The sequence below is a fragment of the Episyrphus balteatus genome, chromosome 4 (genome assembly GCF_945859705.1).
Source record: "Episyrphus balteatus chromosome 4, idEpiBalt1.1, whole genome shotgun sequence".
Taxonomy (NCBI): domain Eukaryota; kingdom Metazoa; phylum Arthropoda; class Insecta; order Diptera; family Syrphidae; genus Episyrphus; species Episyrphus balteatus.
This window is the reverse complement of record NC_079137.1, coordinates 12,781,885-12,798,568: the sequence shown is the minus strand read 5'-3', so window position 1 is coordinate 12,798,568 and position 16,684 is coordinate 12,781,885. Positions and strand designations below refer to the sequence as shown.

General features: G+C 32.0%; 1 protein-coding gene across 2 annotated transcripts; it reads right to left on the bottom strand.

Moving 5' to 3' along the window:
- Positions 1-1,624: 1,624 nt before the first annotated feature.
- LOC129918127 (LIM domain kinase 1) lies at positions 1,625-16,684 on the bottom strand. 2 transcript variants are annotated; one of them, XM_055998493.1, is made up of 6 exons: positions 16,354-16,684; positions 11,349-11,943; positions 7,517-7,609; positions 6,183-7,356; positions 5,950-6,104; positions 1,625-3,618 (listed from the first exon to the last, which is right to left on the bottom strand). In XM_055998493.1, the coding sequence occupies exons 1-6, from the start codon at positions 16,373-16,375 to the stop codon at positions 1,953-1,955; spliced, it is 3,705 nt and encodes a 1,234-aa protein (XP_055854468.1). In that variant the 5' UTR covers positions 16,376-16,684; the 3' UTR covers positions 1,625-1,952. The 2 variants fall into 2 exon arrangements, with proteins under 2 accessions (XP_055854468.1, XP_055854469.1); XM_055998494.1 differs by lacking the exon at positions 7,517-7,609 and having other exon boundaries at positions 1,626-3,618.

Here is a 16,684-nt window from a genome sequence, read left to right as displayed (position 1 = left end):
TAGGTCCTAAAACTGTCAATTTAGGACCGAGTACTAGTTAGGACCTGGTCCTAGCTAGCTCCTCAAAATCGACTAGTACCTGTTTATTATACCAATCGTTAGTACTCCTATCGGTACCAAGTGATTTCTTCACAAAAGTCCTAAGCCTTAGTACTGTCAAATTGGTACCGAGTATTAGTTAGGACTCGGTATTTATTAGGACCTCAAAATCGGTAGTCTAGCGGTTAGTACTTCAATGAAAGCAATGAATTTAATTATTTTTAAGAGATATCTGACAGATTTCTTAATTTCTTGGGTGTTGTTGCGCTTGAAAAGTGCGTTTCTATTGATTTGGATGATTTTGTTTTTATTTACCAAAAACATAATAATCGATTTTTTGCATTAGATATAATTCATGAATAATAACGACAAAGCAACTTTTGAATAAATTATTATGAAAAAAAAAATCGTTGGCACCGCATTTCTGATAGGAAAACCATGGTTAAGTATAAATATAAATGGAGTCACCTACATACAATATTCACTCAAAATATCATCTTTCGGTACCATTTTACGGGCAGAGGACAGGTTTTAGAATTTGTGATGGCCGTGTGAAAACCATCTTCCAATTTCCAACGCAAAATGTATTTGCAAAAGGATTCTATTTACAAATAGCATTGAAGATTATGCTCAAACTTGTCTTCATTCTGTTCGTCCTATGACTGCTATAAAAAAAACTCCACCAAAACAATAAAGCCGCAGTTTTTCAAAAACGTTATTTTTTTTAAGATATGAATTTACATTATGAACAAACATCCGCATAGTTAACGTCTTTTTTATTACTTATTTTAAAATGATTTTTTTTTTTTTTTTTTTTTTGGTCTTAGGACTTTCCCAGGCAATGGCCAATCTATATTCGTTGGTGAACTAGTTACCAGTCTTGCCGATACTTTTGTATACGATCCAGACGTTATCTTTATTCTTGATTGTGACAATTCTTAATAGAATTTATCTTCTGTTCTTGTTGGCCTCTTTTTCAATCTTTACAATATTTAAAAAAAATTATTTTAATGATAATTTCATTAATTTACTGTTTTTTGTATATTTTTCATTTGGTTTAATCTGCTGAAATATCAAAATAAAATATTTAAAACATCAAAATATTGTCAGAATGACAGTTAGACCAGTTTTATACGTATTAATTCTTAGGACTGCGTTGTGAATTTAGATCAGGTCCTATATATGTGAAGAAATGCTCAGGTCCTAACTTTTCCTTAGGACCGAGTACTAGTGCTAGGACCTGGTCTAGCTAGACCGGGTACTAAGCTGACTTAGGACTTATGTGAAGAAATTGGCCGTAATAGTTTCCAAAGCAACTTATTTTTCCTGGATGACTCCGTGATAAGTTTTTACTGACTAGACTTCGAAGCCTCACGGAAACACGGATTGTGTTTACATCTACTATGTTCATTTCTTACTACAGGTTCAATTGGCAGTTGCTTCAGGGCGAAGACAGCAAATTTGCACCTACTTACATTTTTCTAGACTGCGTACAACTGCTTTCTTTTCTTCAAAGTCCGAAAATCCAATTTAAAATATTTTGCCAAATAAAAGATAATAAATCGTGGTATAACTTTTGAAACTATTTTTTATTTAGTTTTTGGCACTTATTTGATTTTTTTTTCTTCTATAATACCGAATTGCTATACATATTGTAAATTTATTTATGTACACTATACAATAATGTAAATAATGTCTTCAAAACTTAAGTAAATTAGGTATAATCCTGTTTTGTTTTTTTTTTCTTTTGAGCAAATATTAGTTGAATCATTTTATAACATTTTTGTTTTCTTCATTTTTAAATTTACAAAATATATATGGGTTAATTAAAAAAGCGATAAAGTAAAAGCTACATTTGTACAATTTTCAATGCTAATTTTTAAGTAATCAACAATAATAATAATAATAATAACCTATTTTCCTTCAACTTTTGTATTGAGGTTCTTTTTACGACTCTGATGAATCGTGGGAATATCTTTTTGAATTGAACATTTAGTCTTGCCTAACTGCGAAGGTAGACATTTACTTTGACTACCCTCAGTCATGGGTGGTGCTCTGCTGGCTTCAGTATACCGTTTTTTATTATTAATTGGAATGTTTTTTTGTGCTGAATTCTTTTGTTCCACCAGTTTAACATTCAGCTTGCGTACAGCCTCTGGTGATAAGATTGTCACCTTATTCACATTTGATTTTTTCACATTTTCACTCTTCACTTCTGATGGCAACTTTTTTGTTTGTTCTGTCTTACGCAAATTAAATCGACTGCTGAAAGATGATTCTTTGCTTGGAGATGAAGACTGGCTCTCGAATTTCTTCCATAGAGATCTACTGGCAGATGGAGTTTTAACTTCCGGCGGGCTGCTGATTGCAGGAGTCATTTTCCTTCTCAAATAACTGAATCGTTTTGTTGCAGGTTTTTCTGGCATAGATATTGTTTGTGAAGATATATTTTCATCTGAATCCGCATGTTTAAGAACAACTTGGGTGGAAAATTTGTGCCTTCCGAAGATGGGAGTCTCATTCACTCTATAAGCTTTAGAGTCTGAAACATGCTTATTGTACATTTTGAGCGGAGAATCATCTCTTGCTTCACGATTTTTAAAGAACACTTTCATTGAGTTTTGCGACTTTGAAATGTTATTGCGATTGGCTTCGTCTAATGTCTCAAATTTAGACTTGCACAAATTCAATTTTGCTCTGATGTCATCCAAGGCCATTTGATAAGATTTTTGTGCTGTGGTTTTCTTTACTTGCATTTTTGTGTTTTCAATTTTTTCATTTTCGTTCTCTTCAATTTGAGGTTGAGATTGCGGCTGGGACGAGATTACATTGTTATCTAATAGTTTTGATGAAGACGGAACCCAACTACTATTAGCCTCGATAAAATCTAAGCTTGTGTCGCAGCTGGTATCATAGCTATCCGAACATTCAGTCAGATCTGTTACACTGTTTAGAGTCAGCATACCGTTTTCTTCTTTGTGAATTAGAAAACCCTTTTCGCCAATTATATCACTTTTGCATTTTGACCTTTTAAGGAGAGTATTATCATCTTCCAATGCGCATCGGACAGCTTCCAAAACTCTGTCAGTTTTGAGTGTTCCTTCGGACGGTAAATTTGCAATTTCATTAAGCTCACCCTCGCCTTCTGAGTTTCTCTTTAAAAAACGATTCGGACTGCAACTACTATTTTGTTCTTTCAACATCTTTTGCTGTCGTCTTTCTCTTATACTTCCACGAATTCTTTCGCCATTTGGTGAGAAATCTTTGCCTAAGTGAGGCGATTTGGGAATGCTTTTTGGCAAGAATACGGGTTGTGATTGCGCTGCTGTTGTTTGTTCTTCTTTTATTATTTTATCACAATCGTTTGCAAGTTTACTCTTTTCAGCAAACAAATTGTCATTACTGAGATTCGATTTGGGCGATAACAGTCCATCTGGGGTGGACGTTTGGCTAGAGTCTCTTGAGGATTGCATTTTAAATTGATCAACTTCGTCTACCAGATTTGGTGGTATGGGTTGGCCATTTGATATAAGTTTGTATAAGAACTGCAGCCAAAATCCAAGGACTTCGAATGGAGGTCTGAAGATACAAAATATTATGAATTAAATGTGTTGTTTGGAGTGGCTTGAAATAAAAAACAAAATTAAGGTGTTAAAGATGTTAACGATGTTAAATGGACCACTTGACACGTCTATTGAAAATTTTGAATAAGTTAGTTTTATGGTACATCACGGCTATTGGGAGTTTTTGGTTGTACACAAACTTCTTAAATCTTGATAATTTCAGTCAACAGATCAATATGTGATGTCTAGTTCCTCTTCTTGCTATTGATATTCTGCTCGACGCGGCGTGCTACAGCCTCTTCTTCACGCTAGACAGGACTTAACATCCAAGACTAACAAGCGCAGGTTTTGAACTTAAAGTAAAGCAAAAATAAAATTTTCTGTTGGTCCTAGATATTGAACGTTGTGTCGTCAATTTGGTAGCTTTCCAAAAGCGTACATAAAACATCATTTATGAGAGAGACTTGAGAACCTGTGGTAGTGAAAGGGAACCGGGAACAGATGTAATGTATGCAGTTCGGAATTGAGGTATTTAAAAAATATATGTGCTTCCCTCGAACCTACCCTCAAGTAAACTGTATAGGGGTAAATATTACAAACTGTACAGAAACTAGAACTTGTGACACTTTATACAGATGCGATGAAAAAATAACATAAAATTAAGATCCGGATTCATACAAAAAGTCAGTTTAAAAACAAAATCAATTAACTGGACATGGTTAGCGGTGGTCTGGCTATATACGGATTCCTGTAGCGATGAGGATAAAAACTCTATGAGTTTCATGAATTATACTTTAAAAAAGAAGATTTCTTTAAAAAACTTGTTAGTGAGCTTTTTTTCTTATTGGGATTTCGGCTTTAAAATAACTTCTTCAGTCTTTACAGTTTCTAGTAAGGTGGTTTCAGCTGAGCAAGCAAATTTCACAAAAGCGATCTTGACATCAATCTTGTTCTTCCGGTTATGTTAATATCTTCGGCATCTGCAAGTCTTACAATGTAATTGAACAGTATGCATCTTCTTTTTCTATACTATTTGACGATGCAACCGATAATTTTCTTAATGCAACCCAAGATTTTGTACAGGCTTTTAAGGAGGGCTTTGATAGAGGGTTTTATTACGTAAATGAATTCTTACACAGAAGAAAGCAATTGGCCAAATTGATCCTTCGTTTAATTCCTGCATAATTGTTTGCGAGGTTATAATGGATCCCTAAAAACAAAAAAGTTTTCTTCTTCTTGATTGATTGATGTTTGGAGAACAAGGCCCTGCGACCTATAATATCTAGTATGTCCACTTTTTAAGCTTTTTAAGTTGATTCCTCATAGTCCAGCATCTTCTCTATTTTAATTCCATTCAAGAAATTGAGGATTTGGAGTATTTTCATAGAGTGTAATTGTTGCTCTTCGGCCTGGTAGCAGCCCAGTTGTTTGAATAACTTGTACCACCCTTCCGTTGTTCTTGATCCGTCTGCATACTATTTGGTGGTGTTTTCTTTAAGTCAGTAGTACCCAATCTTTTTTACTACTAAGGTGTATTTTCTAGTTTTTCACAATGTTAAGTTTTTGTGACAATGGAGTGTCTTGGAAAGTTAAGGAAGTTTTCTTCTGAGGATCTGGAGAAGATGTTTCTTTATTTCTTGCCTATGCATTGTCCAGTCCCAGTTCCTTCCTAGACAAATCTCATGATAGCTCCCTTAGCAGTACTTTAAAATGCTATGTTGAATGGAGTTAGATGTAAAATAAACTCAATTGCTGTTTCTGCTGTAGGGCATTCTTCTTCTTAATATACTTCTTCTATTTTTTTTTACTTTGTTTTTAAATTCAGTCGAAATCACAAGCTATCAGCAACCTTTGAAAATGAAACCTAGGTATCAAGACTTAAAAAAAGTATTTAGCCAGAAAAACTACAAACAATAGGAAATTCGAAAAAAACAGCAAACACAGACTCCCCGCAGGTCGCCTTGAAAATTCCAATCGTTCTATAAAAGAACTGAATCACCTCGAAGAAACTTTTGGTTTGCAGTTATGAATAGGACTTAAAGAGACCTTTCTTTTTATGTCTCATTCGGTGGATTTGGAGGATATTTTTGAAATATATAGGACTGTTCATTGTGAACTCGTATATGTAAACCAAAACTTGTTTCTAGACTTTGATCCGAACATAATAATAAATAAGACCAGTACAAATTGTAGAAATAGGCCATTATGCAAAACGATAAAGGACAAAACAACCTGGTATCAGGTAAGATAGAAAATTGCCGTGTCTCATTAAGGACTTTAACATGTTTGAACTGAGTAACAAAATGAAAAATAAACTATTACACAAAAAAAAAAAACAATAACAAACCTTTTATCTGGATTCAGGTCACAGCACAAAAAAGTTATTTTATAAAATGTCTCTGGACACTGCTGGCAGAATTTCTCCATAAAAACCTGCTTATTTAGTCCGAAATCAGAAGTTCTTGGCAAGAAATCAGGATCAGCTTCAACACGTCCTATTATCTAGAAAATATAATCAAACATTTTATATTTCCATTCAATTCTAAAAATTTTAACAACATTTATTTGCTCTCTAAATACCTCACACAATATTATTCCAAATGAGAAAATATCAACTCGTTCATCATATTTATTTCCTTTCATCATCTCCGGTGCCATCCAATAAGGATTACCCACCACTGTGTATCTTTGCCTTCTCTGACGACTTCGATTTCTACCAATCGAACCAGTTTTCCCAGATGAACTTGAACATCGTTCAAATGTACCAAACGATGGCGATGTAATTATCCTGGCTAGACCGAAATCTGCAACAATAACTGACATATCGTCTCTAACAAGGCAATTAAGTGAATTCAAATCTCTATGTATAATGTTTTTGGAATGCAAATAGGTCATTCCACAAGCAATATCCTTGGCAAATGAAATTCTCTGTTCCCATCCCAAAGGGCATTGTGAATCATGAATGAGTTCTTTAAGTGAGCCACCAGCAATATATTCCGTTACCAAATGAAGCTTTTTCTCCTTGTACAAAACTCCAATGAATTTTAACACATTTTCATGATTTAACGATCTTAAGACAGCAACTTCTTTCAAAAAATTCCGTTGTGCCTCTTCATCCACTCGATAAAGTTCTTTCAACACCATTACCTCTTTAGTTATCTTATGAGTAACCTTAAAAACTTGTCCAAAAAAGCCTTTTCCAAGAAGTTCACCCTGCACCAGGTCCGATGCTCGGAAAATTCTTTGTTGATTGTGCTCTATTCGAAAAGATTTGGTTCTGGACAAATCGTAAATTTCATTATTAGGTTGATGATTTTCATCCAAGAGCTTGGACATACTTGAACTGCGTTCTTTTTGATTCAAACTGCATGAGTTGAGTTTTTCTGACGAATCAAACGGAATGAGATTATTTTTTCTGTTTTTAAGTAAACGCGTTTTGAGGCCACTCATATAGCCTTCGTCTTTTTTCTGAAACAATCTTTCTTTGTCTTCTTTTGTTAGCCGTGGTGATGATTCAGGTTTTGCAGATATTTGTAGATAATTTTTTCGTTGTGTCTCATAGTCGTTATTGTTGTTGTTATTGTTACGATTCAAGTCTTTGGGATCGTGTTCTACGGTCAGTTGGAGTATTTTGTCTGTACTCCGAATGAGATTGTCAATGTGTTCAATGGAAGTGTTGCGTACCGGTGTACCATTTACTTCGAGAATTCGATCACCAATATGAACGTTTTCTACTTCCGGATGCAGGTCAATTCTAATTGATATTTTTTTGTAAAAAAATAAACAAAATTACATCAATAATTTTCAAACAAATCTTTTTAAAATCAATAAAAAAAAAATAAAACAAACTTAAAATAAGCAAATTAGTAATGAAAAAGAAATGAAAAAAGGTAAGAGTGATTTTGGAAATGTACCTATGACTATGGAGTCCATTGAGGGAATTTTTTGCTGAAGTTATCAAGGAGAAAACATATTTTCCAACTTGGCCCAATATCCTACATATACAACTTAATATCAAAGAGAAAAAAAAAATATTTTTTATTCAAGTACTTGATTAGTTTCAATTCACAACAAAAAAGAAAAAAACACTATTTTCTTCTCGTCTGAGTAATAACATTTTTAAATGATTCGTAAACGCACTATATTTGTTTTGTTATTGTTTATTTTTGTTTGTAGTTCTGCACTTATCTTTTGTAATTTAAAAGGGAAATACACATCATATTGACCATTATGACTGGCTTTACGATAAAGAATGTCTCTGAGAAGTCTGTTACTTATTAGCTAAAAAAAATAAAAATGACAATTTTTTTCTGTTGTATCTTGTATGCAAGTCATGTTCATTATACGTAGACAAGTTGCAATACATTAGCATTGATCATCTTTGTACTAATTTTGACGTAGATTTTTTTTTATAACTGAAGCAGAAAAGTTAAAGACATGGTGAAAGTCGAGCACTTGTAGCATACCCAGGGGGAAACAGATTGATTCCCAAACAGGTGAAAATCAATTCATTCGGGTGATTCCCAACATTTGAATACACAAAAACAAAACACATTTTAATGAAATAAAAAGAGGTGGTATTCGTAATTCATACCAGTCTCAAAACTAAACTCATTACTTTGTAATTACTCATTACTTTTTGCTAGCATTCGTATGAAAAAATTGTTATGAGAAAAAGTCTCACAAAAGTTAGATCAATTTCATTTTAAAGATCTACAACATTTGAGTGATTTTCGTACCGAGAAAAAAAGTTTTGTCTTATGCAAAGCTCGTAAAATGTTGAAAAAAAATAAATAATAATTGAAACAGTAAAAACAAATTATTTTTGTTCTTATGTAGTATAACATAAAATTGAGTTTTTTCGGATTATTTAGTATAAAAGAAGGGAAAATAGCCAAGAATTTATGTCAAAACATATTTTGTGTATGTTTTAGTGCTTGCGAAGTATCTGAACTTTTTTAAAGAAAAAGACGAAATAATCTTTTTGGGTATTGATAGATTTTTCAAATTTTGTTGAACTTTTTAATGAAACCATTAATCAAAAAAACAAATAGGTAACACATGAAGTGTTGGTAATTATTATCTCTCTTCTTACATCACATAAGTCGTTTTTTTTGAAAATTTAAATTTTTTTGGACTTTCGAAAACCATCTGCAGCTATCCGATATACTCATTACCTTATCAAATATGTACATATATGTATGAACATAGTCAGTATGCAAACAAAAATATTGGCAGATCGGGGGCGATAGTATAACCAAAAGTAATGGTTCAAACGAAATATGCTGATAGGCCAACTTTAGGGCTCTCAGAATTTGGTAACTTGTTCATCCCAAATCTTTACGGTTTTCGATTTAATGCAGTTTTTGTGAAATTTCGATAAATTCCGACTTTGCAACAGTATTTTGCTTCCTCCGCTCATACTTGATTTTTGTTTTTTACAATTCTTTCACTAAAACATTGCCTGATAATAAGAAATAATTAATTAATCCAAATATTTTTCATTTCATTCGCCATTTTGCTGCAAATTAATTAACAGTTCCATGTTTTATAAAAACTCAATTTGTTACTTTTATTACAGAGCAACACCCTGAAAAAAATTTGTATGGTGTGACCCTGGTTTATTATTTTGAAAACTTGCCGTGTTAATGCAGATTTCAAAAATGTATAAAAGTTTCCAAAGTTAAAGTTAGAACTAAAGATATTACAATTTAAAAGCAACCAAACAGGGTCTTTCAGAGAAAAATAACAAAGAAAAATAAACAAATTTTGCCGACAGTTGTTTGTTTATTTCTTTTTGAATAAAAGCCTCGATTTTTGTTTGTTATTTTGCTCTGAAAACCTATGTTTTTTTTGCATTCAAATTGTAATATCTTTCGTTATAATTTCATCTTTGGAAACTTTTATACATTTTTGAAATCTGCATTAACACGGCAAGTTTTCAAAATAATAAACCAGGGTCACACCATATAAATTTTTTTCAGGGTGTTGCTCTGAAATAAAAGTAACAAATTGAGTTTTTATAAAACATGGAACTGTTAATTAATTTGCAGCAAAATAGCGAATGAAATGAAAAATATTTGGATTAATTAATTATTTCTTATTATCAGGCAATGTTTTAGTGAAAGAATTGTAAAAAACAAAAATCAAGTATGAGCGGAGGAAGCAAAATACTGTTGCAAAGTCGGGATTTATCGAAATTTCACAAAAACTGCATTAAATCGAAAACCGTAAAGATTTGGGATGAACAAGTTACCAAATTCTGAGAGCCCTAAAGTTGGCCTATCAGCATATTTCGTTTGAACCATTACTTTTGGGACACCCTGTATAAAAATTTCTTGCATGAAAATCCTTAATAAAATTATTGAAAAATGACCTTGACCTTTAAGGTCCTCAAATAGTATAGAAAAATCATTATGTTTAACCTTTTGTCTCTAGAACGAACAAACGTGTAAGTGCTAAAAGAGTACTCTCAGTGGAGTGAAGGATAACGACATAAAATTGTGAAATCGCAAAATAAAAATTTTAATTATTTACTCATTGCTAATCTTCACTTGTAGTTTGGCAAGTGTTGAACTTTGAATGCATAAGCATTTTTGGCATTATTCTCTAAACTTGTTAGTTTTTATTTTATTTTTTTTACCGTAACTTGAATCCTACAAATAAAAAGAAAGGTAGGCCTAAAAACTCCTGGTACAAGCAAATGCAAAAACACCAGCATTCAGTTGGCCTTAGAAATGGAACAATACAAAACCGTTAGGCTTGCCGCCGATTTCTGAGGTCAACCCGGCGAACCCCACAAGCGGATCACTAGTGTGAAGCAGTAACGTGGGATAGTTATGATCCCCTCGACATCGAGATCATAACAGCGCCGAGAAAAAAGGAAAAAGAAGAACTTGAATCCTACAAATCTACCTATTATGTGTGTCCTAGAGAGAGAATGAATAATTTTCCAACAAAATGATATTTGCAAATTCGATGATTGAAATGAATGATTTAAATTTTCTTTTTTAATGGAACTTCAGCCACTTGTGCATCGAATAAGACAGAGGTGTCGGTTTACGAGAGCGGAGAACAGATAAAGCATATCTTCAGAAATATGTTCATGTTCATGTAGATTCTTTCAAATGCCCATTTTTGTGCCTTATATAACAAGCTCATTTTGTTGTACGAACTATCTCAAAAAATTAGATTTTTCAGATAAATGGTTTTGCCGATTGAAGGGCAAACGTCTGAGATGTATTACAAACTTCAGTTGGGTTAATAAATGAGCAAAATGATAAACAAATAAGTTTACATGGTAGTAGTCACTGGATAAATGTTTGACAGGGCATGCAGGAGGGATTATTGTTACAAATCGTATCATTTAAGATTATGTCTTATACCATTTTTAATTTAATACGATACATAGCTTATGAAAGGTTCGGCAGCGTATTTTCATTTAAAAATCAAGCGTTTCTATAAAAAAAAAAAACAAGTGAAGTGATGGTTAAATGAGAAGCTAATTTTTAGTATGCTTTTTAATGCTATTGATTAGTTTTTTTTTTAAGATATATCGAGCGCAGAGTAATTTCTTGTAAAATATTGAATTTGAATACTTTTAAACATTTAAGGTAGAATGTCATTTAGAGAAATTTAATTCCAGACAATATTTTGCATCAAAATTATTCCTCGCCTGCGCGATGTAAAGCAATTCTTAAAGGTTAATAATTTCATATAAAAAGAAAAATTAATCGATTATCTTACTCTGATATCCTGACAGCACGGCAGCAAACTTCATCACCTTCGGTAGAAAATTGATGGCTATTGTTGTCATGATCCGTCGTCAATCGCAACATAGACTTGGACGCATCCGACCATGGAATTTTTATCAATCGAATGGAATGTAATGGTTGACAGGTGGTATTTATATCACCCGACGGTTGTTGTTGATTGATTTGCTGTGAATTTGTACTAAGTTCACTAACTTGTTCCTTATAGCAATGCCCACAGAACAATTTTGACCTTTCAATCAGCGCATATGTATCTCCGTCTCCAATATAAGTGCCACAATGCTGGCACAAAAAACATTCTGGATGGAATTTATGGTCACCAGCAACCATCACAGGGCCTGTAATTATTACATTGCACTGCTGACAAGATTGTCCAAATTGCGTCCAATAGTCGTCCTTGCAAAAAAGCAAACCATTCCTCTCGAAATACCAACTTGATAGTTGATTATCGCAGACCGAACAGCGAAAGCATTCCGGATGCCAATGCTGACCCAATGCAGTCTTGTATTCATTTTCAGCAATTTGATTTAGGCATCCTGAGCACAGGACATCCTTAGAAGTTGATGTATCTGCAAATGCAAATTAAAAAATATTCACATCCACTTTAAAATAGAAAAAAAATATAGGTATTTTGAGATTGCATTTAAACTCAATTAAATGATAAACGAGTAAGCACATTATAGCCTAGGCAAATTAGTCAGAATATGGGCATGAAATCGCATTTTTCGCAGTAAATTTTTTTTTTTCATGGAATGTCCTTATCATAAAAGATAAAAGTCAGTTGGAATGATTGGATGTCGGGGGCAGCAGCCATCTTGAAAATGAGGTTGGTACAGTTTTTATTAAAGAGTTCCATTTTTACTCATTTTAAGGAAAAATGTCCAAGGACAGACTTATTCACAATAAAATGATCTAAAAAAGTATAAATTATTTCTATCTTCGTGACTTTTAAATCAATATATTGAATCCTAAGTGGGCTTTAGGATTCAATATAAAAAAGTATATGCAAATTAATTCCGTGAGTTGATTAAATTCAATTTTATAGTTGGTCAAAGTCCGGGTTTGTATGGCAAGGTGACAGCAAAATGACATTTTTTCAAAAACCTGACGAAATTCTCATTTGGTTGGGTTATTCTTCAAGAATGAACTATAGCACTTTTAATTATTTATAAAATGAACCCTTAATCGTTATTGTAACCATCATAATGTAGAAGCAACCTAACGTCGGAGTCAAAATATACGATTTTTTAACTAAACAAATAGGGGATTTCAATAAAAAAAATTAAAACGTCTCCAAAACATAACGACTTAAACAGCTTATATCTTGAGTTATACTAATCGAATCGCCGAGATTGAGGTGTTTAGAGTTAGGAGGGTTGGGGTCAAAATTCTGCCGGGGTCAAAATTCTTTTGTCAAAATTCTGCTTTCAAAATTCTGCTTTTTAAAATTCTGTTTTTTAAAATTCTGTTTTTCAAAATTCTGCTTTTAAAAATTCTGTTTCTCAAAATTCTGCAAAAAATTAAAAAAATAAATTAAACATTTTTAATTTATCAAATAAAGATGGATATTCAAAAATTTGAATAAGAAAAGGAATATTTTGTATCAAACATCATCGGTTCCAATAAGTTATAGATTTTATTTGAAAGAAAGTCAGTCTATGCACTTAAAAAAATATTTGCGACACTTAAACAAAAAAATTTAGGAAAGTAACAATGTTGAATTACATTAATGAGGTGTATTTTTCTTTAGTCAGCGTATATGCTATAAAAAAAAAAAAAAACAGAATTGGCAGAATTTTTTTGTTTAATAGCGTTTTCCGGGACCGTCCGATCTGGAATGCCAAACGATCAGGCGTGGATACTTTTTTTTTTATTCTGAAGTTTGGTTTTCTTTGTATTTGTGAAACGTCAAATGCGAACGTCTGATGAAAGTTATGTTGTTTGTTTTTTCTTATTATTATTAAGTTATTTATCTTTTTTTGTTTTCTCCACTTTATTTTAATATAATTTAAAGTTTGTGCATAGTTAAAAATCTTAAAATTGAGAAATGAACAACAAACAATGACATTTCATTACTAAGTGTGAACATGTGTGCGTGATTCTCGTTTTGATTCTGCCTCAAAATTCGGAATCGATTTTCTCTTCTTTTCAGAATTAGAACTGTCATTGAGTGCCAAACGAACAGTTTCAGAATCATTCGGTAGAATCCCTGACAGTCCCGGACGACCAAACGAAAACGCTATAAGTATAATACTGGCAGAATTTTGAAAAGCAGATTTTTAAAAAGCAGAATTATGAAAAGTAGAATAGAAAAAAAGCAGAATTTTGAAAAACAGAATTTTCGTTAAAAAAGCAGAATTTTGAAAAGCAGAATTTTGAAGCCAGAATTTTGACCCGATCCCGAGTTAGGAACCACAGACGGACAGAGCACTATACATGATATATGTGTTTAGAATTTAAAATAGTGTCAATTTAGTCTATTCATATTAACATTGGTCTGCAAAATTAATCTTTTTTTTTTTTCCTTCAAATAATTTTTTGAAATTATCAAAGATTTGACTTTCCTGAATCTAAATCTGGTTTCAGAAAAATTCTAGCAGGTACCATTTTTTTTAAAATGATTTTTGAAAAACATGTGTAGTTTATAGAAAATAAACCTTTTAGATTCGGTTGACCTTAAATAAAACTATTATTCGTATTTAGCTCAAATTTAGAGGACTTATTTCTCATAACATGATTTATCATAAGACACTAAATTTGTATTTATTAATTAATGTTTACACACGTTTTAAGATACTAATTGACAAAATATTGAAATCCTGCAGTTTTTAGTAAATCCCACATGAACAAAATCATCTTAATTGAGGAAAATGTAAAATCTCAACGCAAGTTATGTTAAAAAAGTCAAATATGTAATGAAAACTATAACCAAAGATTATAGAATAATCTATAATAGCTGCGTTCCTTTGGAAATATTTATCTACTTTTTAGTACTTAAAGCTGCTTTGAACTACTTTTTCAGTATAGCAAAGTAGATCAAAGTAGTTTTAAGTACTAAAAAGTAGATAAATATTTCCAAAGGAACGCAGCTAATCTTTGCTATAACACAATACATTAAAACAAATTTATACGTGTTTTGTAATTTTATATATTATTTTTTTTTTATGGCGTTTTCGATTGGCAGTCCGGAAGCGTCCGGAATCATTCTGAAAAAATTTTATTCACACAAAACTGTCAGTTTTGTACGAATAAAACGCTTTCAGAATGATTCCGGACGCTTCCGGACTGCCAATCGAAAACGCCATTAGAAAATCTCAAAAAAACTATACTATATCTCAAAAACTATCAAAATTCCTTTATTCGGATTCAAAATCAGCATACTAAAATCCATTAGTAAAGTATACCTACTCTTGTTCAGTTTCTTTATGGTAAGATATGTCCAACCTACTTAACTTACTTAAATTTAGATATTTTGGAGAAGAAAAGAGGTATTAAGAAGATTGAAACTGAACTTGAAAGAAAAAAAAAACAAATTTTTTCATAAACCGTGACAAATTTAGTTGAAAAGATTACATTACGCAAAAATATTGCTTCGAAGACAGCAAAACGGGTTTTTCAGATTTTCTAACGGGAAGATATAAAAAAAAAAAACGTGACGTGGTAGACCAATTTTGACTTCGGATTCGGCACAATCAGCACAAACAAATTTTTTAGAAAAGTATAGTTTTATTAAAAAAGGATTTCTTTGCAGAACAGTGTAATTGGAAAACTCATTTTTTTTAACATTTAAGTTTTCAAAGATTTGAATTTGATATTAAGACGCATATATAGCTATAAAACTGCTTACTTATATTTTTATTTTAGTTATCCTCCACTACCAAAATTTGCTAGGTCTAATAGAAGAAAACTTGATTTGTTTTTTTCACTTTTGAATTGGAATTCATAGTTCAACTCCAGTAAGTTGAGAAATATTTCAAGCAATCAATCAAGGGAATTGAAAAAAGGGCTGTCACTTGAGCTGACTGATTTGAATTAACTTTCATCAGAAAAAAAAACATTTTTATGATAATTCGCCATCGGTTTGATTTGTCGCTATTAAAAAATATTTAAAACTAAATAAATACAAACTATTTAAAATGTCCTTCGTCAAGAGAGTCCCTTTTTTTCTGACGAAGAAAGAGCTCGGACTAGAAAGAGCCTCCTCAGACGTTCACTTGAGAAAAATTTCGACTCCAGTGATGACTATAAATAAAGATTCGCCTGAGCGAATGCTTAAGATATTTCTCAACTTGAGTGACAACTATGAATTCCGCCCTAAATTGCTTCTACAATATTGACTAAGGGCTCATTTTAAAAATAATTAAAATTAAAATTGCTTCAACTCATTCTTCAAGAATTACACAAACAAATCAAAAGCTCGTCAGATATTTGAAAAAAATGTCATTTTGCCATTACCTTGCGAGACAAATGTGGACTTTGACCAACAATAAAATTGAATTTAATTAACTCACGGAATTTGTTTGAATATCATTTTTTAGATAATTTCATTGTGAATAAGTCTGTCCTTGGTCATTTTTGGTTAAAATGAGTAAAAATGGAGTTGTTAAATGAAAACGGTAACAATCTCTTTCCCAAGATAGCGGCTGTCCCCAACTTCCTATCATCCCAATCCCAACAAATTGACCTTTTTGATAAGGACATGGACATCTACCCAAACATATTCCATGAAAAAAAATTATGTCCACGAAAAATGCGATTTGATTAACTAATTTGCCTGGGCTAGTAGCTATTCTAGAATTAAGAACAGATTATTTGCATGTCAGCTTAGACGCTTGTAAGCCCCAAACGCATGTTAGGGAAAATTGAATTTCTGTCGAATTCCGAGTCTTTTGAGTTTCTAATTTCTTGTCATTGGATTTGATTAAGTGCAAATTTTTAATATTTCAACTTTTCCAAGTCTTTGATAGCATTTTACGTACCGTTTTTCAGGATTTCCTCCATGGAACCATTCTTTTGTTTCTTCAATACAGACAGACTGGAATTTGTGAGTATATTATTATTTTTTTTTTTTTTGTTTACTTGGAATTGGCGTGTATCAAGGCTTTGTCGATTGTACACTGTTGAGGAACTTTATTTCTTTTCTTCATTGATAAAATAATGTTTCGAGTTTTCAAATGATTTTTTGATATTTTAATTAATTAATAAACATGGCACAAATTAGGAATACATAACTTTGTCAAATGAAAGAAAACATTAAAGCAACTCTCGTCATGTCTCATCAAGTGCTCTAGAAACCAACAAAAACTTCTA

What these genes read in the sequence shown, in the direction of transcription:
- LOC129918127 (XM_055998493.1), bottom strand. Translation starts at nt 16,375, where the DNA reads ATGGAGGAAATCCTGAAAAACG. An exon ending in GGAGGAAATCCTGAAAAACG is followed by an intron (nt 11,944 to 16,353) that starts GTACGTAAAATG and finishes TTGCATTTGCAG; the next exon opens with ATACATCAACTTCTAAGGAT. An exon ending in TTGGAATAATATTGTGTGAG is followed by an intron (nt 6,105 to 6,182) that starts GTATTTAGAGAG and finishes TATATTTTCTAG; the next exon opens with ATAATAGGACGTGTTGAAGC.